The 27905-nt window shown below is 37.0% G+C and overlaps 1 protein-coding gene across 2 annotated transcripts in view; it reads left to right on the top strand.

Moving 5' to 3' along the window:
• Positions 1 to 27905, top strand: part of SLC38A6 (solute carrier family 38 member 6) — a 43567-nt gene that overhangs the window by 5846 nt on the left and 9816 nt on the right. For both annotated transcript variants that reach the window (XM_049828541.1, XM_049828540.1), the window contains exons 4-12: positions 364 to 416; positions 3475 to 3514; positions 14586 to 14664; positions 19351 to 19433; positions 19904 to 19962; positions 24675 to 24740; positions 24933 to 24986; positions 26546 to 26625; positions 27298 to 27398. In XM_049828541.1, the coding sequence (XP_049684498.1) occupies positions 364 to 416; positions 3475 to 3514; positions 14586 to 14664; positions 19351 to 19433; positions 19904 to 19962; positions 24675 to 24740; positions 24933 to 24986; positions 26546 to 26625; positions 27298 to 27398 (615 nt within the window). The remainder of the gene's footprint in view (positions 1 to 363; positions 417 to 3474; positions 3515 to 14585; positions 14665 to 19350; positions 19434 to 19903; positions 19963 to 24674; positions 24741 to 24932; positions 24987 to 26545; positions 26626 to 27297; positions 27399 to 27905) is intronic.

Genomic DNA, 27905 nt, shown 5'->3' with positions numbered 1-27905 from the left:
TTATATCTAATTGTTGAGGCTAATCTCAGAATTCTTTACCTGTAGTATCTCTTGCAAAGATCTTTGGGGGAAGGCAATTTGCCATTAATGTGTTGGGTTTTTTTTTTATTATTTATTTAAATAGTACTATTTTTAATATTAAATTGAGTTTCTGGAGAGTTTCTAAATGGTTGAGCATATAGCTGTATTTTGTAGCAGGAATACAGGTGTATATAAAAGCTATTTTTTAAATAAAAAATACTGTAAAATACTCTAAATTTTGTCCTGAATTATGTTAATTTAAAAAGGGAAAAAAGGCAGAGCTAGAGCTTTCAAGTGATTTTGAAGTTAGAAATATTTTCACTTTTTTTTCCATACTAACAGCTGTCACTTCTTATGAAGACCTTGGCCTGTTTGCTTTTGGATCAACTGGAAAGGTGAGCATTTATTTTTACCTGTGTATTTTTTTCTTGCTTTCATGCTTCTGATATACAACTGTTCTTTGCATAGTAAAGAGATATAAATGAAATAAGTAGTACGATTACTGATGTAGCATACTAAAAGGTCCGTTACCTCCTGAAGCTTTTTGCTACGTTTCAGTTAGTGTGTCTGGTCTGTGGAAGCCCAAACTTAAGTTAACTGTAAGATAGACATTCCTTAAACGCAAGATTTGGCACTACTTTCCTGTCAGTGTGTTCATTTTTTAGTTGTATGTGCAAATACATGCTTACTGGCATTGTGGTCAAATTGGCTCAGCAATCCATTTTAGGTTTGTTACAGTCCCATCGTACCTGTGCTGTAAACTGTTAAGAGACAGGTAAGTGATTTACTGTTGGTGTTCTAGCACTTAATAGAGATCCAAGATAAGCGTTTGACTTTCATGTAGTTTCCACAATAGGAACAAGTAAGAGTACATTTAATGCATGTTAATTTTTTTCTTTTGTTTAATAAACTCTTCAGATGAATATTTCTTACTTGTTGTTTTATCTCATGATTTAAAAAAACCCATACAAACCAACAACAAACTAACCATTTTTGCTGTAAGAGTAATCAACATGTAAGCTGTGCCTTTTCAGTAGCATGTGCTGAATCTGTTTCTCCTAGTAGGCAATGTTGTCCAGTAATACTGCGTGCACAGGAAATACTGCTTGTGAATACTGCACATGTAATATTATGACTTCTATGCTCTGTGTTTCAGTTACACAATACTAAAAGCAGATTCTACCCCACAGAAATTGCAATTTTAATGGTTTACTGAAACAATGTAAATTTTTTTTAAAATGAGTTCTGCTAAATGGACGGGACTCTAATTTCTTCTGGTTTAATGTAACTGAGAATTAAATCTGAGCTATTAGGTGTTTGGAAGACTTCCATTAGCATTAATAAGCAGATGTGAGTGTAGTCTGTGAGGATCAATATTTATCGATCGAAGTTAAGATGTGATCAACTTCAATAGATAATAAATGTTGATATTAGCAAGGTATGAATTAAAGTTATTTTTTTACAGGAGCCGTTCTGTACACGTTAACCACAAGCCATTAGATGCAGAAATCATAGAAATGTAGAGCTTAAGGAGATACTAAAATGTGACTTAGTCTGTCTTTGCTCTGAAGCAGGGCTAAACATACATAAATGATTCTTGGCAGGCGTTTGTCTAATCTGTTATTTAAAAGATTAAATGAAGGTGATTTCACAGCTGCACTATGTAGTCAACATCAATAATTTTTTTTATTCTCCCTAATATACTTTTTCATAATTTTCAGTTTAAATAATTTGTGCTAAAAATCATCCAGTCTTTTTATTTTCAGTGTGCATGGAGAACACTGGAATATTTCTAGGTTAGGAAGCTTTTGTTTTGATAAAATAATTAACCAAAGTTCACCAAGTTTTCTTGATGAACTGACATTTTCTGGAACACTTATCTTTCTCTCTTGAAGTATCTTTGATATTTATACACCTTTCTTAAAACTTGCCTGCAAAATGGAACACAGTAAGCTGGCTGAGAACTTGACAGTGACAAGAAATGTAATTATTACCTATGTTTTAGATAGAACATGGCTAGTACTATGTCCCAAAACAAGATTTGCTGTTCCTGTGGGTGCTTCATGCTATTTATCTCAGACTGTTTTCTCTATTTGCAGTCTAATAACTCTAAGTCAAATATTTGAGATCTACTTCCTGAGTGCATTGCTTATAACTGATCTTTTTGATTTTTAGACTTTTCTAGTTTACCACAACCATTCTGAATTCTAATCCTGTCCCTGAACGTTCCTCACTTCAGTCAGGCACAGGTGGCTTTATTTATTTAAAGTAGTACTTATTCTTCCCTCACCCAAGTCATGAGGTAATGATACAGACAGATTGCTGTAGGAGGACCTTGTTTGAACAGGCATCTTAGGTTGACAGTAAATGACTGGTTAACTGCTCTTGAAGTAGAGCAGTTATACAACCTTACAGTGATTTCCTGTCAAACATATTTTTCTGAGATTTGTGAGAATGGACATTTTCTGCTATTGGAATATTGCTGATTCTCCCTTTCCAAAGGCATGAAGTATTTGTTTCCATCTATGGCAAATGCCAAGATACCATGCGCTTTTTTCTCTCTTTTTTTTCCTTCTTTTCCCCTGGTGACTTTTGAATTGACTTTGAATTCATTTAAAATCTGATATGATTTTCTAGCTGATCAACTAAAAAAAAGGCAACTCTGCTTTCAGCCTTTTTTCAAAAGTACAAAGTTGTTTTTCTTCTCATAACTGCGGCTTAATTTTTTCAAAACTGATTTAATGGTAGCACTCTGTAGGAAGGCCCTGCTACATCAAGGAGAGCAGTGGGTAAAAAGAAAAACTGTACTGGATGATCATACTATTTTAGAACTGAACTGAAAAGAAAACATTGGGAAAACTTTAGACGCTTTTAGGTTTTTGTCAGTTGGAAGTTAATTCTTTGGATTCAGACAAATATTTTAATAGCCTGTGATCATTTCGACTACCATATCAGTCCAGCATGATTAATCACAAATGCTAAAGAAAAGTCTGTCTGGTTTACAAGAATAATGACATTCATGACAGTTAAAAATATCCAGGGTTTTGGAGTGAGGAAGTAGCTTGCACAAATCTCTGCTGTCTGATTGTCTTCAGAGATGAATGATCATTTTCACTTGTACTCTCCTGATGATAATTAGAATGTGCATACACGTTTTCAGTGATTTAAAAACCTCATCATCTGCAGAACAGGCTTCACTCCATAATTTCTCTTGTTTTGTCATCTCAGAATGAAAATGCAGTATTTTCAGGGAGATTTTTTTGCTTTTATATTCATTTTAGATTGTGTTGGTTTCCATGTGTTAAACTCTGGAGAAGATGCCCTTCCCTTCAGTGCTAGTTATCGCTTCTACATCTGGTCTGTTTAAGATAATACATATGTGTTTTATGACTGCTGTAGACATACGATTTTAGTTAGCCTTACCCTTTCTAAAGAAATCAATTTTTTTTATAGGTCCTTGTTGCAACTACAATAATTATCCAGAATATTGGAGGTAAGAAATTTCATGTGCTCAATATTAACCAAGTTGAGTATAACCTCTACAGTCTACAAAGCTCCACAAACACCAAAAGCAATAATTAAATGAAAGTGTTCTTAAGAGACTGATTAAAAGGACAGAAAACTTAAAGAAAGTGCTTATGTGATCATGCTAACTGGACATGCCGTTGTCATGGGGTAGATGGGGGGATTTACGGGGGTTGGATTGTATGACTGATACTGCATCATAGGTTGTGGAGCACATCCATTATAGCTGGCGTTGCTAATTGGAAGGGGCTGAGAAAGCATAATCTCGTCTCTGCCATTCCATACATTTACGTCTAGTAGCTACATTTTATCATATCATGTGTTTTAGTTTTTGCTGTTGGAGCTTGCTTATGCCTTTTAGTGATTTGAGTAACAACTGAATGTTTACTTAGCCTTGAAGTTTCATGTGTTCTTTATTAATGGTAGCTTTTTTTGTTGTGTTAGTTCAATACCTTGGTTTTTGGGGAGGTTGTTTAGTTTGCTGACTTTCATCATGTGGGCTGATAATCTATGTTGTCATATGCTGGGCTGCCCAGTTTATTATTCTTGTTTTGTCTTCCTTATTAGTGTATAACATAATAAAATAACACTAGCTGTCTTTGTATTAAAAAAAAAATTGCCTAAGCCTTTAAACTCTTACTATGTTCACATACTAGACAGTTACTAAGTAGTAGTGCCCTTAGAAATTAATTGTCTGAAAGTAGACAGTGTTTAACAGAACAATTTTAAATATTTTTGGCCTTAAATGTTTTGGATACTTTATTTTAGATGAAGGAATTGCGTGAAAGCTCCTTTCTCTCTGTCCCCTACCCTCAAGAAGACACACATGTTCACATACATTGACAGAAGGAAACAGCATTCCAGCACTGTTCTTTCCTTCAGGATTACCTGTCAAGTTCAGACTATTCAGTGATTGCTGGTTTTTGTCACTATGTAGAGACCTAGAACTAGACCAAGTAACTGCTTTTATGATAAAATTGGAATCTTTTCTTATACTAAAAGCTCCAATAATAGAAACTGCCTAATTGAAATGGCTATAAAACCCCAAGCATTTATTTAAGGCAGGAGTGAACATATTAATTCCAAGATTAAGGATTATTTATTCATACAGGTTTTTAGAGGATGTTCTTTAGCAATGAACAAATTTTTTAATTTCCTTTCCTGTTTGAGTGGACCTCTAAATAAAAAGTACTAGAGAAGGAGGGATACACAGTACAGGTTCTGGAGATTCCGGGTTTGTGTACAGGTCTCTGGTCAAAGGAGATATGATTCTTATTTCTTCTTCATAGCAGTTCATAACCTTCTCTGTGTCATTTTTAATAAAATTCAGCTCAGTAACTCTAGAGCCCCAAACTATTGCATGCTGGATATTATCAAACTACTTAGTCTTCTGCCAACAAGTTGGGCCTGGTTTGCCAACCAGTGGTTTTCTGTTTAACTAATTAAAAAGTAGGTTTTTGCAAGCTGAAACCCTTCTTTCGAATATTTTTAGTGACCTCATTTTGATGGAAGCTTTCAAAACTATGTTTTGGATCTTCTGGTTCCAAGGGCACTATCTTTCATGTAAGAGCATGGTAGTAGTTCATGTATCTGATATGTTTGCTTGCAAAGATCACAGTTTCAAATGCACTGAAAAGAGAAAGCTGACTTTCCTTCTCTGAGTCAGTAACACTGACACATGCCCCAAACTGTGAGGAAGGGTCATTTGTCGAAACATGGATTGAAAGTTGGGCCTCCTTGGCACCTTCTGCCATGCAGAAGATGTATTGTGCTGTCATTGCAAGGAGCTATCACAGCTTCTGTTTAGTATTTAGATTTCTGTTTGGGAGTGGAGCTCCCAGCTGCGTTATTTCGCTCCTTAACAACTGCCTTTGGCAGAGTCCTGATGCTGCAGTCCAAGTCAGCACAGCAGCACTGTGTCAGGAATCATCTTTGAAGATGATTATACTGGAGGTTAACAGGCTTTAAAAAAAAAAAAAAAAAAAAAAGGAGGGATGAAGAGTTCTCTTCATCTCTCACTGAGCCTTGACTCTTGAAGAAATGCAGAGAAAGAAATGAATTTTTCTTGTCTTTCTGGTCCTTCTGCAGATTTTAAATGGGGGTGGTCAAACTGTGGAGCGTAGTTTGTCCTGAATGGGAGCCGTGCCTAAATTAAGTGTAAAACTTAGGTTCTGCCCTTAGTGCACTTTGGTAGGTGTTCCCCTCTTCTTGTTTTTCTGTACCTTTGAAGGAACCAGAAGTACCATGCCTGATGGGCAGACATCTAGGCTCTATCAACATTTTTAATTTCAGAGTAAGGCTAAAAAGAAAATTGTTTCCTGTTACTTCTTCCATCATCAGACCTGGGTATGTCACATCATATGGTGTCTTATTTCAAATGTGATTGGAGAGCATGAGATAATGAATGATGGTCTGTGATTAAAATAAGCAACTTTACTAGGGTTATTGTCACTGTCTGCATCTAGTCTGGGCTTTTTAAAGTTTTGTCTGATCACTTCTAAAAATAATTGCAGTGCGGAAGTGCTTTACATTCATTAGTGGTGGAGAGAGCTTTTTAGTAATCATTTTAATATAGTTATGCTTTCCAGTTTGTCATCTGTGCTTTTTTAAAAAGAAAGCTTAAAGTGCAAATTCGAACTTGACATCCTAATTGCATACAGTTATGGATTTGTGTAGGTAGGGGAGTTGATTTTTCTACTAGCAAGATACAGAAGGTGGGGATGGGGGGAGAAAAGATTGTTGTACAGCAACAGGAACACACTGGTTGGTCAAATTTTGAACTTAAAAGGTTAAAAAAATATTGCTTTCAAGTACATTGCTTGGGATTTTAACACGTATCTCTAATATAAGTGCTCAACTTTCCTGCAGATTTTTAACTGTCTCTTGGAACACTTTGTGTTATGTTAATCCAGGTAACACAAATCAAGTACCAAAATCCATTTAAGTACAAAAGATTAACTAAGGATGTGTCAGGATAATGCGTTAACTTTGCAATATCCAAATGTAAATTAAGGTCATCTTAAATACTGTGACTTAAAGACTTTATAGAACAGATACAGATTCTTAGCTTAGAGTGGTTAAACTGAGAATGTTTGCCTAGCTTTCCTTGTATCAATATGTACTTGTTCTTGCACTATAGGTGTATGTTAATAAAGTGGAACCAAAACATTGAATGGGATGGCCAGTTCTAAGTTTTACATTGTTTTATTTGCCAGTATTTTGGCCCAATCCAGCAGCGCTTTAATCTAAGTAAGTAGTGATGAGTTACATGTGAACTGCCTTGTTCTTGAAAGAGCTTGTTACTGTGTGTATGGGGCTGCAAACTGGACACTAGAAAGGAAACTATCAAATTGCATGCCTACCAGGCTGTTACTTGGTTCCTCCACTCCTCCCAACCCTTTCCTTTCACCCCAGGTCTTTAAGTGGAGCGATTTTCCAAGTGTCCATTTCTTGCCTGCCATGCAGAAGAAGATCTTGAAGGATTTCAGATCTTGTCACGTGCCCTCTAAGATGAAGGAGGGCCCCTGGGGAAGTTGCATGCCTGGAGGTATAGAAGGAGCGAGGGAGACCGCTATCGAAAGCGCTAAGTTACGTGGCCCTGCTGGCTCTTTATGTAATCCTTCCCAGGAGCGACTGGACTTGGACAGAGTCCCTGCTATTGTTTTAATAGTGTTGTGCTTCTAGGAAGTGATGGATGAGGCACAGTGGGCCAAAGCCGTGGCTCGGCGTCACGCAGCCCTTCCCCCTCTCCTGCCAGGGAAGCTCTGTGAGCTTCCTAGATGCTTTCGGAAGGGGGGAAGGAAAATGGGGAGTTTCTCCTCCTGGAATTGTCCTCTCTGTGGATGTGACTGAAAAGAATGACGGTCCGCATCTGTGTGAGAGAAAATTGGTAGGAATCTTAAAGGATATGTAATGAAGTTAGAGAAAGAATTATTTTAGCAAGGCTGGTGGAAAAATGGAGACAAACACAATAAAGCATTGCACAAGAGCAGCGCTCAGTCTGTTGCCAACACTAACAAATCTTCAGCATTGAGGTCTAGCAGGAAGTATGCAGAGAGTTTTACAGCATACTTCTCTGGGCTGCGGGCTGGTATCAGCTGAAGGTCACTGCTGTAGGGAGATACGGCCAGGCGCAGAGGGCCTGGTAGCTGTGATACGCAGAGACATAAATTGAAACTGCTGGGAACACGAGTTTAATTATTTAAAATTTATTAGCAGAGGGATTAAGTGCAACAGTAGAACCTGCAGTACAGCCACATAGCATAGGTGGTCTGTGGGAGAACTTTTGCAACAGACTTTATTTTGTTTTTTCTGTTTCTTTCGATAGGCTGAGATAGACAGAGGAATTCTCATGCTGCGGATCAGTGTGGGTAACTAGCCTTCCTTGGCTTGTACCCAAGTGATCATTGCAGTCCCTCTTTGGAACTAAGCTTTCCAGACAGGTATCTTAATTTTACAAAGAATTATTTGCTTTCTAGTATAAATACAGTTTAATTAAGTGTAATTTCTGTAAATTGGTGCTTGAGGATTTTGTTTCAATATTCTGCAATTAACATGTCCTCAAAGGTACATGTTTTTCTTCTTTGTAAGAATAAGTAATGAGGAAAAAAAGATTGTTCAGAATCCCTGGAGCACTGTTTTATCCTCGGGTCTGCCTGAATGCTATAGGCAGTAAATAGAAGCTACGGGATTAGCTCTGATGAGAGATTCAGTTCTTTAGCTGGATTTTATGGCCTGTTAATACAGTCAACGTGACAGACGATACACAGAAACCCTCCTCCGAATGTACTGCCTGTTAAATACATATGGACGTGTGGATAGTTCATGCTTTTCAAGCTTCCCAAAGTAAATCGAGGCAGAAGCATGCTTATGAAGAACAGCGAGAGGGTGCGGACAGTGTGGTGGGGGGAGCAGTGCTGCTGCCCCCCACTACCGTCCGCTGGCCTGGCTGGCCTGTGGGGGCTGCCAGCTGCCACCAGAACCTCCAGCCTTCCCCGGCTTTATTCCACATCCCCCGTGCCTTTTTGTGTGCATGAGGTAAACAAGGAAATATTTCACTTTGGCATTTGCCAGGGCTGGGATATAGGTATGCTTTCTGTGAGTCAGTACTTACAAATGCTGTGCGTGGATTGAAAAAAATACCTTGTTTTATCAAGTTAATTGGGCTTTTTTGTTTTGCAAATTATTTCGTTGGGGTTTCTTTCTCCCCAGAGTTCATCGATTCTGAAATTTAGTTTTAAAAGTATTTACAAAATTTGTCTTGAATTTAAATGGAGCAACTATTTTTTGAGAATGGGGAGGTCGGTGGGAGTAACCACCTCTTTGTAATCAGAGTAAGATACTCTGCAAACTTTGGGGGGGGGGGGGGGGGGGGGAGGTGCAAATCATGGAATAATAAAATACTGCTTGTTACATGCCAAGACCTGCATCGTTAAAACCTTAAGAAATCACTGAGCTTCCTTTAAGTATGGGAAATCTAATTCTGTTTTCGAACAAACACGAATGTTTGTTTTCACAGTGGTGTTTGCTTTTGACCTGCAACCCTAATTATCCTTACTGATTCAAAGTGAGGATTTTCAGTGCAGAGCTGCCTTAATTAAGGGCATGTTTGTCAGCTCCTGTACTAATTTAACAATTGATGGCCCATGCTCTTCTGTTTTTGTATTGCAGTGAATGGTTGTTGGAAGGTTTGATACTCTAAAGAATATTAAGTCTGCTTTAAATAAAGACCCCAACAATAATCCCAACCTGTAGCTCTACTTCAGAATGGAATATATGAAGACCTGTGTAGAACACAGTTTTATTAGCATTTAGCATAGCTATACAAATACAATTAAACTAATGAAGTTTTACCAAAATAAATCTGCTGCCCACGTGTTCCCTGTGCAATAAGAAGCACTTTTTTTTTAAGTTTGCCATAGATACGTTCCAGAGTAATTCAGATAAAAGCTAAACACAGAAGGAAAGGGAAGCAGGGGAGCGGAAGTTCATCAGGATGAGCGTCCATAATGTGAAGACTAGCAAAGAAGTTGACAACCTTTTTCTGTTCTCAGAACTTCTCCATATGAACAAGCATTACATCTGCTTTCACATGCTCTATTCTGCATCTGTATTTAAAAGCAAACAAATGAGCCCAACAAATTCTTTCTAAGTTTCCACTAAGAGGAAATATTAAAAACAATACTTAAAGTAATTGGGAGACTTCTTAAAATCAAATATGAGGGGGATTAATTGTAAAATGAAAAGAGCATGCTCTTAAGGCCATATGATGTGAGGGCTTAAACAGTTGATGGTTTTCAGTGGCATCCATGCATCATTCCTGGTGTTTGCACAATTCTGATTACTTTCGAGGAGCAAAATGCAATACTGAAGTATTCCCTATCTTGCTATTCCATTCTAATTCTTTGACAGGAAAAAGGGGAGCTTGCCCAAAATCCTCTCTAGTTTCACTTTCATTCTTGAAATCCTTCTCTGCTTTCCTTTTTAACTTTGTCACGTTGTTTGGATGAGGACAGATTCAGTTTTAAACAACCTCCACACCAGCAAGGGAAGACACAAGCCCAAAGGGGTTTGTCACATGCAGTTGCTATGAAAGATGCAGCTTGGTTGGGCTGGAGCGTGCAGCGACTGGTAGTGTTTATTCTGTTTCTGTCTTTCAGCCTTTAATCTTTTCAGTATTTTGGGAAAAATAGGGATCTGACTGACTGAACTCTTTAAAGGATGAGAGTTACAAGCATTTTCATTTAGCTTAATGATCTATAAGCATTTGTGAGGAATCTCTCTCTTATCTGGTATTCCCCCAGGTGAGAATGGGGATTGCTCTGTCTACTTGTCCTGACTCCCAAATCAGCACCCCTCTGAAGAGCCAGTGTGGCTGTATTGATAGAGTCTGTTTTCCCCCAGCCCCTTCTTTCCCCTATGTCTTCTCCTGTGTGAAGTCTGGAGGGTAGCTTGGTTCCATTTTTGCACAGTGCTTAATAATGTAAGACATCTTTATAGTGCTCTAATATGATCAGTTACAGCGGAAGGTTAGGAAGAACCAACCAGAAGAGTTAGATTCAGGCCCTTCAATTAAGTGATTTGAAAGGATTTATCACCAACCGTTTTCTAAGGAATGAATAAATTATATGTTTACACCTAAGTTTAATGTACGTATTCTCTTGCATCATTTCTGTGGACTTCAGCAGTTGAACTTTTTTTGGGTAGGATAATAAACAAAAGTTACACTTCTTTTTCTGGTAACCAGAAAGCCGCTCACATATTTGATTTTAAGATTGAGCTACCTCAGAAGAGGCATTTTGGGGACTGTTTTCAAAGCATAACCTTGACTTCCCTTTTTTCCAGCAACTAATGTTTTTTCAGGTAGGAGCAGACATGCTCAGTGTCAAACAACACTGTAGCACAATAAGGACATTCTGAATAATGTGTGCTTGGTATGTATGTTTATAGAGGGTCATATCTCATGGTAGCACTACAGGTTATAATAATGGAAGTATAAAGCAAGTACCCTATTTTATATTTTAAAAACCATCTTTTTTTTCTGTCAGAGAGCTAATACCAAGTTTTCAAAACAGGCAAAGTGATAAGTATTTTAAGAATGTGATTTCTAGCTGCTGTCAAGACAGTGGTAAGCCTCTTGAATAATAAAGTAGTAATATAATTTTGATTTCTGCTGAATACTGTTTTATGGCATTTCTGTGTCAAGTCCTATTGAGAAGTTCAGACCTGCTTAGTTCTTCATCAAGTAGCTCTTGATGCATACTGAAAATTAATTAAAAATAACATAATATATACAAATTCAGGACCTGAAGATTAGGAAGTGACTATATGAAGGTTGCTTACGTAGTTATAGTTCAGCACTTGTTGCATATGCATATTGCTAAAGCCTCAAACTACGTCATTGTACACCATTGGTTCTGCAGGAAACCTGTCTCATTTAGTGCTAAAGATAGATGTCTCAAGTTACAAAGAGAAGGTGACACGAATAAAACATTCTTTTTTTTGACTTAGGGGATGAGGCTGGGTTGCAAGAGCAGTAAGTTCTGTGCTCTCGTAATATGTGCGTGCAAGGGGGAGTGAACTCTGAAGGGAAAGTTGCTTCTGACTTCTGCAAATTTTTTTTTGAACGCTTGCCTTCTGAAGAGGAATGTATGTTTATTGTAACTTTTGTGTATGATAAAAGGTGCCTTAGAAGTTAGCCTTTAAAACATTGACGTTATTTTCAAAAAGAGAGGAAGTCAGTATTTCAAAGTGGAATAAATCAAAGCACAAAGGTATGCTTTTTGTTGTGTTCACTTGTGTCACAGTTTAGCCTTGTGACTGTGTAATCTCTTCCTTCCGTTATATATTAAGACTGCCAAGGATAGCTCATGTTTAATTTTTACAATGTAACTTGACATGGCTTCGGTCTTGGTGGGCGTCAGGGAAGTTAAGTAAAATTTGTCATTTGGAGCAAAGGATACATGACTTTTTGTCTGTTGTACTGTATGCACTTTATTCCTACTTGAGATAAATTTTTCAAGTTGCTATGCCCTTTTTGAAGATGCTTCACTGTTAGTTTCTGCTTTAAAAAACAAAGTTTTCTGCTTACTTTGTAGTGTGTTTCAGAGAGTTATATGGTGGTTAGCATCTCTTCTGTCATGCTAAGTAAAGCTACAAGGAGCTGTTGCTCATGAGGAGAATTACAACTGTGTTTGTAAGTGAAGAAAATGCAGGATTTGACTCTTTAAACTGTATTTAGCGTGGGTGTCCTGCTTAGGTTTATGTATGAGATTCATGTCTTATCTAAGTATCAGGATATAAACAGAATTATTTATTATTTATTTTCTTCATCTTCTAGAACAAACAAGAGAATTTAAACTGGGGGGGGGGGGGGGGGGGGAGATCCTACTATGTGACATTGTTTCCCGTATGCCCAGAGAAAGGAAGAAAGAGGCATACAAATGTTTAGCATGTGCAAGTTTCTTGGTGTATGATTGGTTCCCTACTTAGGAACGGAATTCAGTGAAATAGGACTCCTCTTTTAAAAACAAAGACTAAGCACACAACAAAGGATAAGTGATCAAATGATTAGCCAGAGGCTAATAGGAATGCAAGGGAAGAGTGAGAGATTGCATATTAGGAGAAATCTGATCTGGAAATTAATTTGAAGCTTTCTGCAGCTGAGGCTGCAAAAGAACTAATTTTGAAATCTTTCTGAAGGACATAAATACATGAGAATTCTGACTTGCTTGTGTATAAAGTATTGTATAATACAAGAAAGAAGGCTAATGGGTACATAAAGTTGAATTATAATTTAGAGGAATCTTTCTTCTCCCCCTCCCCTCACTTAATTTTTTAAAAATCTGTCTTTGCTTAGGGTGAAATATGCATCCGCTTGTAGCTTAGTGTGAGAAATTGTGTTAATTTACTTACAAATTCTGGTAATTTAGAAATATGCATGCTGTCATTTTCTCTGTGGTGGCATTTACATTCTGTTGTATGCAAGGAGGAGAGTAAAATCAGGACAGCAGATAAACACCTCGCCAGACGCAATCAACAGCTATATGTCAGCAGGAAAATACACTTGAATATTGGGAAAAAACCAGAGCTTTTAATTATGAAGAAGTGAGTATTTCCTTATTTAGTGACCTACCAAATGGTTTTAATTTAACCTCGCAGTAGGTAGATGTCACTTTGTCTTAATAGAATTTGCTTTCTTTAGAGAGACCACATTAACTTTCTTCAAAATTTAACATTAACTGCTGTAGTGCAGCAGTGTCTGAGTCCGCACTTTTTTTTAAGGTTCAAAACATTCCTTTAAAAAAAACCCCACAAACTTATTAAAAAATCAGCTTACGGAAGTTTGCTAGTTTACCTTTATGGTTTAGTTTTAAAGCATTAGTAAATACACTACAGTAAAATTGTCAAGAATTACTAAATACAGAACAGTAAAATTTGAATACTACAGATGAATTTTTGTCAAGCTTATAATGTAACTAAAATTTTGTCAACACGTTACTAAAATTATTTTCTGCTGAAGGATGGAAATTAGTTTCATGTAGGCTTTGATATTCAGTTAAGCTGTTTGTAAAGCTTCATTTTTCTGAGTAATTCTCTGCTGGTTTTTGATTCATATAAATACTTGCTGCTTATTTAAAAGAAAAAAGTGACACGAACAGTATGTGAAGGTATCAGGTTAGTGTAAGTTGTAATTTAAAGACCCTCTCATTTATGCCTTTGATCATTTTATATAGTAAAGGAGAAAAGTGAAGTAGCTTTTGGATTTATGTGTATGCATCATTGCTTTCTTCTGAATATAATTATGAAAGCTTAATTTCAAGTCGACACTCCTATGACTGTTGTAAGTAACTAGCAATTTCTCTTCTGATTTGCAGTTCCTGTATAGTTTTACATTTGATGGTGTTGTTGGGATCTTCTTGGTGGTGGGTTTAGCATGAGAGGTGGAGGTCTGTCACTGATAATCCTCTTACCTCCGACAGCTAAATCATGCCGTATATAAAAAAACCTTTTAAGGTCCTATTCTTGTCTTTTAAATTTCTGTCAGATATTTATTTAGTATAAAAGCAATTGAACAACAATAAAAACTGACTCTTTAAAAAAACCTATTGTATTGATAGAAACAAATCTTATTATTTACTCTTGTCATTAACAATGTTTTATAAAGAGTAAAGAGCAAGGAGAAATGCTGCAGCCTTGTGGTCTGTCTCTAGCCTGTAGGTCCGTATTCCCAGGTAAAAGGTCAGGCCTATATTTTATATTATTTTGCCTTTTAGTCCTTTGGATTATGTTTTCCTTTTTTCAAGACTCACATCGTAACAGTCTCTTTGGAGGCATTAGCTAACATCAGTGCAATACTCAGGGATTTGCAGCTATTTTTAAAGGAAGTATATGAGAAAATAAATTCTGATTCTGGTGCCATGGTGTCTAATACATAGCTGAGATGTTCCATTACTAATCACTCTGGTTAAGCCATGCTAGTTGTTACAACCAGGGATGCTGGTATTCCTCTACTAAATCTGTTCTGCTTCTGTTTGCAGCTATGTCATCTTATCTTTTAATTGTGAAGTCTGAACTTCCTGGTGCTGTTGCGGGGTTCTTAAATGGAGACGAGAGTGGGTAAGGAAAAATGCTTCATACGTTCTGTATTTGTCTTGAAGAAGAAAGTGGTTCAGGACTGCTGAAGGAGATGGGTACTGACACTTCCCTTTGATCTCACATGCTAAAAAAATTAGTTATTTACAGGAGTTCTTGGAATATGAAATATATTTGGCATGTGCAAGCCTTCTGCAGCACACACACAGAGCATGATTCTTTCCTCGTAGCAATTTCCCATCAGACGACCTTAAAGTCAGTGGCAAAACTCCATCTACAGAAATCTTCCTTCTGTAAAAATTTAAAAGGGGAAGCAGGAGGGGACAGGAGAGAGAGGAGAAGAAATGTTTAAACTGCTGTCATGTTATCACTTCACATATTTCAAAACCACAGTACAAAAACCGGCAGACATTAAAATTTAAATATTTTGTTGTCTTGCTCCAGTAATGGGACTTGTCTTGGGAAAAATGCCAGGTTTCCAGACTTGGTTTATAATTCCTTGACTTGGCTCCCAGTAAAGAAATTGTTCTTCGCAATTGAGCTATAAAGCTGTATGTAAGGAGCGTGTCCCTCAGATTTCTATCGGAACTGCTGCAAGAAATCTGTGCCTATGCTAAGACAAACATTGCAGCTTTAGCACTGAAATACCTTGTTTGAGTTGTTCCAGTGCTGCTGTCTTTCATAGTATATATCATATGTAACATATATCTTAGATTGTGTTACAGCTGTTTTTCCAAATTGCAATTTTCAGACATTTCAAGCTCAAAACTTTCTCTGTTTTGAAATGTGGCGAAATTGTATCAAGGCAGTGTGATGCTTGTATTACTCCTGAATGTTGTGGATGAATTTTAAATTTGAAATTAGTTTTTTAAAAGTTGCTTCATATTTTGTCATTTATAACTTCTCAATTTTATAATAAACATTTTGAGAAATGAAGTGTGGTGGTAATCTTGCTTTCTGTCTTTCTGCCCATCCCGGCCCTTGCAATAATATGTTTTTAGTAAGGGGCTTTCCTTTTTATTTTTTTTTTAAAAGCTATTGTGTTTTATGTTTATATGTCACTTTTAGTCTGCTAATGTATCTCTTCTAGCTGTGGTAGTCATCAGCTTTTCATTTGTGTGCTATCACTTTCTCCTTCAAGATCATACTTTTAACCCCACTCTTCATACATGGTGGCGTTGAGCCTGCTACTGTATCTGCTTCATGTGTGTTCCAGTCTGTCCCCAAATTTACCTTATAACATCATTTACTACTGTTTTTGATTTTTGTCAGCTCTGTTTATGCAAAGTGGTTTTTCCCAAGATACACTTTTAAACAAACAGCTTATGAAAACTCATAATAGGTAGAATCTGGAGGTCCCACATGCATGCATACTGTTCAAAGGATTGTTCTGTCTAAAAAAGCAGTATAAACAACTTCTTTATTAAAGTGCCTATTTGATAACACACCCACCACCTTTCTTTATCAAGGTCCTAGTGCAGATCTTCTGGATGCGAACACTGGTGAACACACAGGTTGCAGCAGTTGAACTAGTTATTACAAATCATCTGAGCCATTGTAATTCTCAGTGCACCATCAGCAATGCCACCACCTATACTTCTTCCTTAGCTGAAATTACAGTTTGAGGTGGGAATGAAATTCAATTTTGCATTTAGAAGGAGCTGGAATTGTCCATAGGAATACTAACCACAGCTCAGCTGCTTGTCAACCTGGGTCTCATCTTGTTTCTGCCTCTGTTACCGGGAGTTCTTCCATTGATAAATGTTTATTTGACTCCTCTATTCTTTGCCTAAGCAAATGAAATGTTTCAAATGCAGTGGTCAAGCAGCATGCTAGGTACATGCACACAGCTGACCTTCTCTGTATGTCCACATCTATATTTCATATATTTTGCCATATGAATTGCCGTGGTAGACCATAATCTTTTGTTTCTGTGTATTTCTTCACAGATGTCAAGAGTAGTTTTTCACTAACAGAGTTTTTAAATTATAGGAAATTGTTCAACAAAAATAGGTAATCAAATATCAAGCCTAAGCAGCAATTTATTTACGCAAAAGGCATAAATATCGACTAGTTTGATTAAACTTCTTTAACTGGACCACTTGTTTCCAGATGTTGTTGCACAACTGTTTTTGTTAAGTCATTACAGCATCTGATATGCTTTTGTTTGGGTGCGGAATTTAACTGTATTTAGAATGTATCAAAAGTGTCAGTTAAACTATCTGTGAAAATATTTTATATGCATAAAGCCTCCCAAGCCATACATTTGGGAAAGCCATTTAAAGAATGTTTTGCACGTTGAATTATTTTTATAGATAAAGGTTAGCAGGTGTACATGTGTTTGAAAGGCTCAGAGCCAGTGTGTAATACATGTTCATATCTTTATTAAAAAACCAAAAACATACAACATACTTGTTAATTACAAGTTGAGATGTTTCAGTCTGTCTGCATAACAAGAATTCCACATAGTTTTGATGATATGAACATAGTTTCAAATGAGGATTGTGTTAAAAAGTTGTAATTTGTGAGCCCTCTGTTAACATTTAATGACCCTGTCAGGAGGATATGATTGATGCAATTAAGTTGTCTTGCTTGTGTGTTATATAATTGATATGGACTGAGAGTAAAATCCTAATTTAGAACATATGAATCTCTTGTCCTTTTGCATTCAGGAATGAAATTAAAGCGATTTATAAATGTCTGCTTTTAGTTAAAATGTGGGGGAGTGAGGAGGAACATCTGCATGCCAAAGCATTTTCAGTAGAGTCAAGGATTTATATTCCATATTTCATATTTGGAATGTTTTTATCATATAGGATTAAATTTGCAGATCAAACTGATTTTAAAGGCAATATCAAAACACTTATTCTGCCTTTGGAAAATAAGTGTATTTCTACAACAGTATTTTGAGGAAAAAATGGACACATTTTTTGATAACCAGTAAATGGTCCACTATTAGGTTTTTGACATCTTTTTTAAAGAAATGAATTGGTAATCCAAAATTAAGCCATTTACAAAATTATTTTTTCTCCTTCCCATCACCTCATTGCAGCTTTCCTCTCTTTTCCTCCATTCCCCACAAATGTTTTTTCATTTACCATAAAGTAACCAAAATAATTTTTTCTCTGTCCTGCTGAGCTTGTGAGCTGTGATAGTAACTGTGGATTTGCTGCATGCTTAGAATCGGGAGACTTAAAATAGAGGTCCCACATGGACACAGTGCAGCATTCATTATACTTTTGCCTACTGCTATGATACTGTTCCTCCTAATCTGAACATCCACCATACTAGTAAGAAAGAAAAAGTTTCAAAATATGTGAACGCTAAATGATAACAATGTGAAGAATACTACAGCAGGGAGCTGATCTTGGCAAAGTTGCTCTTTCACTGTAGCAGTAGCAGACCTAGGCTAGTAATACTTTTTTTTTTTTAAGAATTATGTATTTTAAGTCATTTTTAATATAGACATTGTCACTAAAGGGTTACTTTGATTTTGATATGGTGAAGACGCTCTCAACCTTGAAATTTCTCTGTTCGTTTATATTACATATTTTTTCAAATGAGTGACGCAAGTGGTTGTCCATGATGTATGACAGTAGTTAAAATATATATATGGTAATTTTTCTTTAACATAAGTGTTACGCTACTTTCCTTATGATAACTTGAGGTGCTGCCTGTTTATTAGCTGCTAACCATATCCTGGACTAAATAAACTTGAAGGTCAAAGGCCAGGGTGTTTATTGGTAGTAAAGTTGGAGGCTGATGTACAAGATGTTTATCAGTACAGGATATGGTTATTACCAAGTTAGGGGGAGCCACCCTCAAGATGTTTCTGTTTCTTAACAACTTATCCATCTGTACTTTCCTCAGTTTGGAGATGAGATTTTGATTCTTTGAATAGATTTTAAATCCATTAAGACTTCATATGCCTCTACAATGCTTTTTTTGTATGTATAGTTTTATGTTTAAACATTATAGCAGATTTTATTATTACAATTTCCATCCCTTCTGTCTTTTAATTCTTGTGTGGATGTATGCAAAAAATGAGTGACTGCTTTGTGCAAAGTTAAAGATAAGAAAGTCCTCTTTATTGCTGTTCTTTCTTATATCACCTCTGGACAGCAAACATCATTTCGAAATAACTGAAAGTTGATTTATTTGTTGTTTTCTTTTATTATTTGAATGCTGTAATGATAGGTGTAATGAAACTTGGGCAGAAAAGAAAGTTGGTATGTTGAGAAAACATAACTGAATATGCAACTGAAAATATAACTGAAATATGCAACTCGGTGTAATCTAATTCAAGATATATGTAGCGTACTATGTAAGTACTTCTCTTGGAAATCCGTAGAGTATGAAATACCCTTGCTCTCTGATCATTGCTTTGAATAAAGGCAGGGATTTGCTTATTGTGCTGCAGAGAAATAACACACATCAGACCCCTGATCCATGCAGACACTTGCCTATGGAACATTGCCTGCAATGCTGGTTAGTTACGGGACACTGCTCTGCTTCCTCATTATCTGGGAGCTCTATTTTATATCACAATATAGAAACTAGGAGTACAAATTCACGTAAACAGCATGTGAGACTGGAAAATACTTATTTTTCTTGTCCTGGTGGTTATTTTGTCCAAGATCGGTTTTAAAGTAGAACATATATTTTAGGACTCTTGAGCTTTGCATCAATCATAAATAGATTTTCCAACAGGTCATGGTACCTTGATGGGAGACTGCTGCTACTGATTACTTCAGTCTGCATTGTTTTTCCTCTTGCGCTTCTTCCTAAAATCGGTGAGTAATTAAAGGAGAGAAGCGAACATTATTCTACTTTAGTAGCAATTACAATTGAAGACTTTAAAACCTTAGTGGGTTATTTATTTATTTTAACTGGCAGGGGGCTGGTGATGGTGGGGATTACTTCAGTTGTTGTACTGTGTTCTGCCTTCCAGCCCTGCCTAGTTAACCTATTACTTGGGTTGCAGTAGTATTTTGTCTGCAATACTAAAATAAAATCTTTACAGCAGAACATTAAAGAGCTGCATTTACTTACAGCATGCCATTAGTGGTAAGCCAGTTCTAATTCTGCCCTACAAAACTACATAAATGATCTGTGACAGGCAGTTGGAATGTTGTTATTCTGAGTCCTAAGCCCCAGATACCAAGCACTGTAATAGAAAACATGCCTAAAATGTAAAGCTTTAGCTGTACATTAGGATCACTTTCCTTATAAATTCTCTTTTATTTTTACTGTTATTTTACAGGCTTTCTTGGCTACACAAGTAGTTTATCATTTTTCTTTATGGTGTACTTTGCTCTTGTGGTAAGTTAAAAATCTGTGCACAGCTTATCTATTTTTTTTTCTTATTGTTTGAATGTTTTCATAAGCTTGTTTTGAAATGAATTGTCTTCCCCTTCCCCACTTAACTTTTTATGTGAAATTTAGAGTTTTCCTTAAGTTCAGTATGTGCTTGCTTGGACAGATTACATTTTTTTTGCAGAGGCATGGAAATGTATATGAACTTTCAAGCATGTGAAAAGATTTAAAAATAATTATATTTTGGACTGGTAAATGTAACAATATTTTTGTTTTGCTGACGGTGCAGTGAAGGGAGCTGGCACGTATACTTTTGTTTCCCTACTAGTAGTGGAATGGAATTCTGTTTTCTTAGCTTCTATTACTTACTGCAACTAGTGCAGAAGAAAATTTAATATACTCCAAATAAATTAAATTTACATGTATAATGGAGTGACAGAGTTCAAAAAAAGGCAAAGAAAACTAGAACTTCATTAAGGCAGTTTACAAGATTCATTAATACGTCAATGACCTTATTCTTCTTCCCCGCTGAAAGGAAAAGTTCTTTTCCCAGCCATATGGGGGTTTTTGACCCTGATGTTCACCCTCTCAAGGCCCCTGTGAGGTAGATGTTTCCAAATATCAAAATTGAGACCTGCTAGGCAGATCTAAGAGGGAAAATATGCCTTTAAGTTGCACTATCATTCTTTTTACAGAGAAAAAGTATGTTAATGCACATGTGTAATCTGTAGTACAACCAAGCAACTCGCACTCTGTCATCTAGGTATAGAAACAGGAATCTTTTTTTGGGAGCCTGGAAAAATGTTCCCCCTCTCCCCTGTCATTCTGGCTTGCATTGACTTGCATTTAATACCTGTTTTACAAAGGGATAAACAGACTTGAAGGCAAGTTGAACAAACATGCCATCCAGGAGACCAAGGCAATCCATTAGGAACTAAACCATGTGATAAAACCAAACTTCAAAGCTGTCAAAACATCTCCCTAGGGTATCCCTGGAGAACTGCAGTGTTTGTAGGACCTTGGGAAGTATTCTTCTTAAGCTGAGCATTGAGGAGCAGCTACAGCCTCTCCAGAGCTAATGGAAATTCATTTGTAATATTTATAAATTATCTTAACTTTTGACCTCTCCTAAACTTTATCTTTAAAAAAAAAAAAGGAGGGGGGACCCTCCCCCTTCCCCCCCCAAACCCACTAACTATAATGCTGAAATAGGCCTTTGGCTGAAGGTAGTTGCAAGAGTTGTTTTAAAACAAGTTCAGCTCTTGGATTTCAATGGGAATGTGTATGCATCTCTGGAGAAAGCTGTTGTAATGGGTGGATGCATTTGAAAACAATTTTTGGCTCTGAAAAAGCAAGTGTGTAAGCAAGACTTGTGTGCAGACGTGTCAAGCTGGGATGATTTAAGCTAGGGTTTAGTTCTGAGTATCAGCAAAGTAGGTAGAAAGTACTAACGAAGGAGTACACAGACTACTGGATTTCTTATGAAATGGTTAAACGTGTGTGGTTACTCTTTGTTGTTAAATGACAAAGAAGCAGCCACAGTAAATCTAATTGAGGTAAAAATCTTTAAAAGCCATTGCAGATTTTTAAAGAAAACTAATACTCTTCACAGAATATTTTCTCTGACTTCTTTAGGCACTGAAAATCAAAGGCATTAACTGTGGTTTAGTTTTCATATCTAATTGCTTTGAAGTGGGTGATACGTGCCGTTGAAATGGTGTTTTAGTTTGCACAATGTTAATTTCTTTATGGCAGATATGTTTTAATTTGTTCCAGAAGAAAACTGTGTTAGTCATATGGAAGTAATACAATTATGTTTTGCATATACAATAATTCTGTGCATTTTCAAGTGCATACCATCTGTTCAGCTTTTTGCCAGCAAGCCAGTTTTAATACAGCCTGCAGAAAAGATAGGTACAATAGATGGCATATGTCTTGGTCAGTATGGTCTAGTGAGTGCATTGAGCAAAAGGTCTAGAGAGTACTCTTTGTGCTCTGCTGTGGGGCTTTGGCAGGTCACGTATCTCCTCTCTGTGCTTAGTATCTTTTCCTTTAAAGTTAATACACTGGTTGTAGTCCTCCCTAGGAAAAAAGTGAAAACACTGAGATGAGCTGATCTGGGAGAAAAACAAATATATGTAACTATTAATTCAAAGCCAGATTCTGTGAGGTCCTGAGCACTTTTGTTTCTGATTGTTGAATACTCCTGACTTGAATCTGAAGTGAAAAGAAATTAAATGTGATCATTAAACTTTTTTTACTGCCTCCCCGCTTGCTATATTGAATATTGGTGAAGAGTAAAGACAGATTTTTCTTTTTTTTGTGGAGACAACCCTATTGGTAGCTGGTTTAACAGAGGTGTTAATGATTCCTGATGGTATTTTTCTAAATATCTTGTTTGTGTTCCCAGAACAAGATGTAATGCAGATTGGGAACCTGCCATATGTAATGAATGATGTTATGCACAGAGAGCCCCTCTTTGCTGAGTGCTGTCAATACTGTTAGAATAAAGGGGTTCCTGTTTTCCTTCTGCAGGATACAAAAAAGCAACATCATTGAGAAGATTAGAACATTTTGAGCCTCTAACTTTATTTTTAGAAGTGTTTGGTATGGGTTTAAAACCCTATTTCCACTAGAATCTCTCTTTAGGTTTTAGGGTTTTTTACACTTAAAACCAAATGTTTGTTACACTCAAAAGACAACATTTATATGAAATAGGCTTAAAGTTCCAGAGGAAGATTGTGCTGCCTGCGTGACTGCTCAGCTAACTGAGCTGTGCTGCCAACTTAAAAATCTCTTCCTGTTGGGGGGAACCTCATAAGACTACAACTGGAAACCCAAACAGATTTGAATAATTAAGCAGATGGGCAAATATAATTAGATTCTAAATGCACCTAGTGCATTTTATTTTGTCTCCTTTTATTTCCATTTCAATCTGATCTTAATCTGTATTAATTTTATTTTAGAAAAATGTTCTTCAGCTTTTTAGGTTTGGCTTGTCTTGTCTTCCATCTGCAATGTTTATGTATGTCTTTGCTCCCACCACTGCCAGGCACACTTCACTTTCCCCAAAGCTTGCCCTTTAGCGTTGCTCCTTTTCATTGCTCAGGAAGCCTATTCCAACCTTAGCCAGAGTTCCCACAAAGCCTTCTACTTTGGAGCCTTCAAAGCCTCTCCTTTATTTCCCCTGTCTGGGTACCTTTAAATACAAAGAGATCTTCTTGAAAAAATATTCTGCCTTCTTGCTCAGCCTCATCAATGTCTTCAGCTAGCCAACAACCTTGGGCTTCCTGGAGACATAGCATAGCCATGCATCCACAGTTATGGTACTACAGCAGCAGCAGTCTGCATCTGTGCCTCAGCTTAGTGTGTAAGAAAGAGATGAAGCAGGGGTGACCCATATGACAGAGTCATGCATATGTACGGTACAGGCCTAAGTTATATTTTAGTGTTTGGTTCTTTCCACCTTCTCCCTTGCTCACTTTTTGGTGGAACTTCTTGATGCATGTTCTTGTCCTTTCTTTTACACCCTTGCTCAGATGAGGTTGCAGTTCACTTTGCACAGAGGGAGGCAGTTTACCCAATCAGTAAGCAGGTAAGAACAGATCTCCTGGTAGAAAGCAGTGCCAGTTTAGCGTCAGAAACATGCTTGGAGGATTTCCATTGACAATAATTTTTCACGAAGTTTGCAGACTGCTGTTGAGCAAGCTGCTACCTAGTTCCATACCTTGAGTTGTTGTGAGTTGTTCTTAGTCATGCAATTTAAGACCTGTGTTATTGCCACAATGGACTCGGCGTGCTGCGTACCCGCAGTTTCTTTTCCCCACATTTTGGCCGGAGGTAGCATTTGTTTGCTTCTCCTGGCACTGGTGACGAGGGAGCATCTAATCCCTATCCTCTGGGAAACACCACTTGGCTGCAAGCAAAAAGTAGTTCTCTGAGCCAGGAGAAGCGCTCTCTTCCATGTTATTTTTCTCGTGAATCTGAGTCTTTAATTAAGTTTTTAATTATTTGCTCTAGGGTTCAAAAGAATTACAACCTCTAAAGCCAGGCAACTACAATAGGAAATTAATTAGGGTGAGGAGAGCAATGCAACTATCATTTTAAACTAGGCTCCTGGAAAAGGAGGTAACATTTCTTATTTTAATTTCCCTTTGATTTTCAGCCCTGTTACTTGGCAGTCCCTAAACCAGCAGGGTGTAGCTAAAGCCCCAATGACATTCTGGGACAATAATTGCATTTATTGTTTTTCCTTTGCTTTCTAGTCCAAACCATATGTTTCTGCCTTTTTAAGATTAGCCCTAGGCTCTGCTCTATCTCTGTTAAGGGCTTGTCTACTTATGGAAAGAGCCTGGGATAGCTAACACAGCAGCTATTCTGTACGGGAGGCAGTTAGTGTGGAGCACAGAGAGAGTGAATGCGGAGCGCTGGTTGTATTTCAGTTGATGTCAGAGCTCGTTTCAGTGCACCACCTCCAGATAGGCACGCCATAAGGCTGCCAGCTGTGCATGGTAAGCAGCTGTATGGAATGGCACTGACAGGTTTTTCTGTCAAGCTTCCTTCTTGTGGCCTCACTATCTACCAGTCAAGACTGATAATTTACTATGGGTGTAGCTCCCTGCTTTGTATACCAACAGTCTGATATTTTAGCTACGTATATCTAAATTTAAACTGATTTTTAGGGTATCATTCATACATTAAATATGCTGTCTTTGCAGGTTATGATAAAAAAATGGTCAATCCCTTGTCCTCTACCTCTTAGCAGTGCCACAGAGACTTTACAGGTAAAGTGCATGCTGTTTTGAAGTTCTTCTAATTTTATTAGGAACTGTAATGCTCTTTTTACATTAACACTTTCAGAATTACTGGTAATTTAAATTCCTTCTTTTCTTAATCATCACAGAAAATAAAGTTTCACATCTGTGGTTTGGACTTACTCTTTCATTATGCCATATTTTTGCATGTATGTCTTACAGGTTTCAAATTCTACTGGGGATTGTAAAGCAAAGCTTTTTCATCTTTCAAAAGAGGTAATCTCTATTAACAATACGCAAATTTACAGGGGGTGGGTGGTTTTTAAAGAATTGGGGTTTAAACTGTGCCCAGGGTAAGCTATTCTTCTGTAAAACTATAGGCTGCTGAAATATTTCCTATACTTGCTGCCAAGTGTTATCCAGTCTCACTCTTTTATATGAAGGCTGGCTGTCCAAGTTAGCGTTTATGAAAACATTTTGCAAATATGACCAAAGTATAAAGTATAACAGATGCAGCAGTGGTCAGCCTCATGATGCAGTCGTATCAAGCCAACTTAATATGCCCTCAGGTGGAAATCAATGCTACTTGGCTGTATGCACACTTTTAGTTCCTGGCGAGGTAGAACAGGTTTCCTGAAACTGCCTGGACCTAACCTTAGTTTTTTCTTACCTGAAGCTAATTCTTCAGGCCTAATGCAATCTTGTGCATTTCATTGGATGCCAGCTCTGGTATTTGTTAATTAATGTGGCATTTAAATCATGTCACCACCTATCAAGGCTTGCAAAAGAGGAAGTGTCATGTAGAACTCTAGTCTCTGTGGGGTGAAGAGGAAGGGAAAAATGGAAGAATAAATCTGGGATAGGCCTGTAACGTAGTGGAATTTAAGAGGGACATGGTTGGTTGCATTTGTCTGAAAAAACAAAATCCACCACCACCACCCTCCCAAGAAAAAGGGAAAAAAACCCGACCCCAAACCACCTTTGGCAATGCGAACAGAAGACAAATGTTATCTGTAGATCAGAGAAGAAATTTTGCTTTGACCAGAAACATCTATCATGAGATTCTGGCCTTTCATCTGTCCTTTTGTGCTTTGAAGAATCTTGGGACCCTTCTCTCCTTCTTTTTTAATTTTAACTTTATCGATAGAAAGTGGCATATTTTTACCAGTATGGGCCTGATTATGTCAGCGCAAAAGTGTTTGTTATATTTCGGCTTTTGCCACTTGGCAACTGAAGTAAACTGTACTAGATGAGTCATCTCTTCCATTACAAGTTTTTGGAATAATATACTGCTAATTGTGTGGTTGCAACTTTAATTATATAACTATCTTAAAACTTTAGATGCCAAAGCATGTTATATTTTCTGGATGCTGTATCCAAATTTTTGTGAAGGAGTAATATGAAAATAGTGAAGTCAGGATGATGGAATCAGTAATTTGACAGGTAGCTATGGAAATTAGAGTTTAGAAAACTTAGAAAATTTTATGAATGATACACTGACTGGGGCAAATCCTACTCTTCTTAGGTAAGTACTTGGCCTCAATACAGCTAAAAAAGAATCTTTCAGTTGTTGGCTTATAGACAGCATGACCTTTCCCGATCATGAAATAGTAATCTATGACCACCACTTGAAGATATGCTAGTTGAAAAGGTCCAGTTTTTGTTGAATGATTCAGAGATGCCATTCTGTGTTGTGGAGATCTATCTCAGAATATTAATGTGGAAAGGTTTCCACTGATTTGCAGTGCTTGAACTGAATTCTGAATTCATCCAGATATTTTTCCAACCATCTGTAATAACAAATAACCTACAAGATGTTTTTTCTTCCATTTTAGAGTGCTTATGCAATACCAACTATGGCCTTCTCTTTTCTCTGCCATACCTCAGTGTTACCCATTTATTGTGAACTCCAAAGGTAATGTATGAAAACACATGCAATATTAAAATATAATTATAGCATTTCTGTAGTACTTCCCCTAAATTAAACTTGAATAATTTTTATTTTCAAGTCAGTGCTATCAAACAATGCAAACTAAGTAGCTTTCGTGTTTTGGGGAAATGTACAGTTTTAGTCTGTACTGGCTTTTCCTCTCTTACAGGAGAGAAAAGTAAGCAAATATGGTTCCATCATCAGTGTCAGTACATTGTCCTGGCCTGGACAATCTGGAGAAAAAAAGGTCATTTGCTAAGGTACTTACTAGTTAATTTTTATTGCTGTAACTGAATCTGCATTTGGCCACATCTGATTCAGTGGGGTTTTTGACCCAGATTCTGTTCCTGGCTCTGTGTATATATATCATCCTGTATAAATGCAAATTTTGATTTAAAAGATACTCTGGTATGTCTAAATTCCCTACAAGATGGGGACAATGTTACTTGTCAGCATGAAAAGTGCCCTTTAATTACCAGATTAAAAATACTTTTAAAAACCCTAAATATTACTGACAGCACAGACCTCAGCAAATACTTTGTGGCCATAAATTAAGATGGTGCCTTCTTATGAAAGGCAAGCTGCTATGTAGATTGCATTGTAGTAGTCCACAATACAGGTTAAGCAACACTAATTTTCTGGATTTTTTTGTTTTAGTCCATCCAAAAGTAGAATGCAGAACGTAACTGTCACAGGAATTGGTCTGAGTTTCCTAATTTACTTTCTGTCTGCTCTGTTTGGGTACCTGACATTTTATGGTAAGTATATTCTTCAATTATTCTTTAGAATGAAGGCTAATAATAAATGATAAATGCATTCTGTCTGGAGTACTTCAGGCTTGTTTGTGCATTAATACACTTGAATCCTCAGAAATCTTATTCCTGTGAAGACTTAAGAATATGCCTAACACTGCCAAGTATTAGTCTCATTGACTTCTCAGTGTTTAATGTAGCTGAACTTTGCAGGGTTTATGCCCTAAAATGCTATAAGGAAAATATTGGTCCCTAAACTGTAGCTGATGGTCTGTTGATGTTCTCTAATGCTATGTAATTAGACTACCGATTGCCACTATATGTTGGCCTGTATAGTATTTTCACTTAAAAGCTGGGAACAGATTTATCGTGGTCTGTGAGAAATTTTGAGATCTGATAATAGTCTGCTTGTCCAACAAGTTTGAAAGGTCTGTGCTGAGGCTATATCTTCTAGCAACATTCATCACTTATTAACCCTGTGATACCCCAGCACATTCGTAGTCTCTGAGTAAC

The sequence above is a fragment of the Accipiter gentilis genome, chromosome 25 (genome assembly GCF_929443795.1).
Source record: "Accipiter gentilis chromosome 25, bAccGen1.1, whole genome shotgun sequence".
Taxonomy (NCBI): Eukaryota; Metazoa; Chordata; class Aves; order Accipitriformes; family Accipitridae; genus Astur; species Astur gentilis.
Note: the sequence above shows the minus strand (reverse complement) of the source record. Positions and strands in the feature narration are given on the sequence as shown.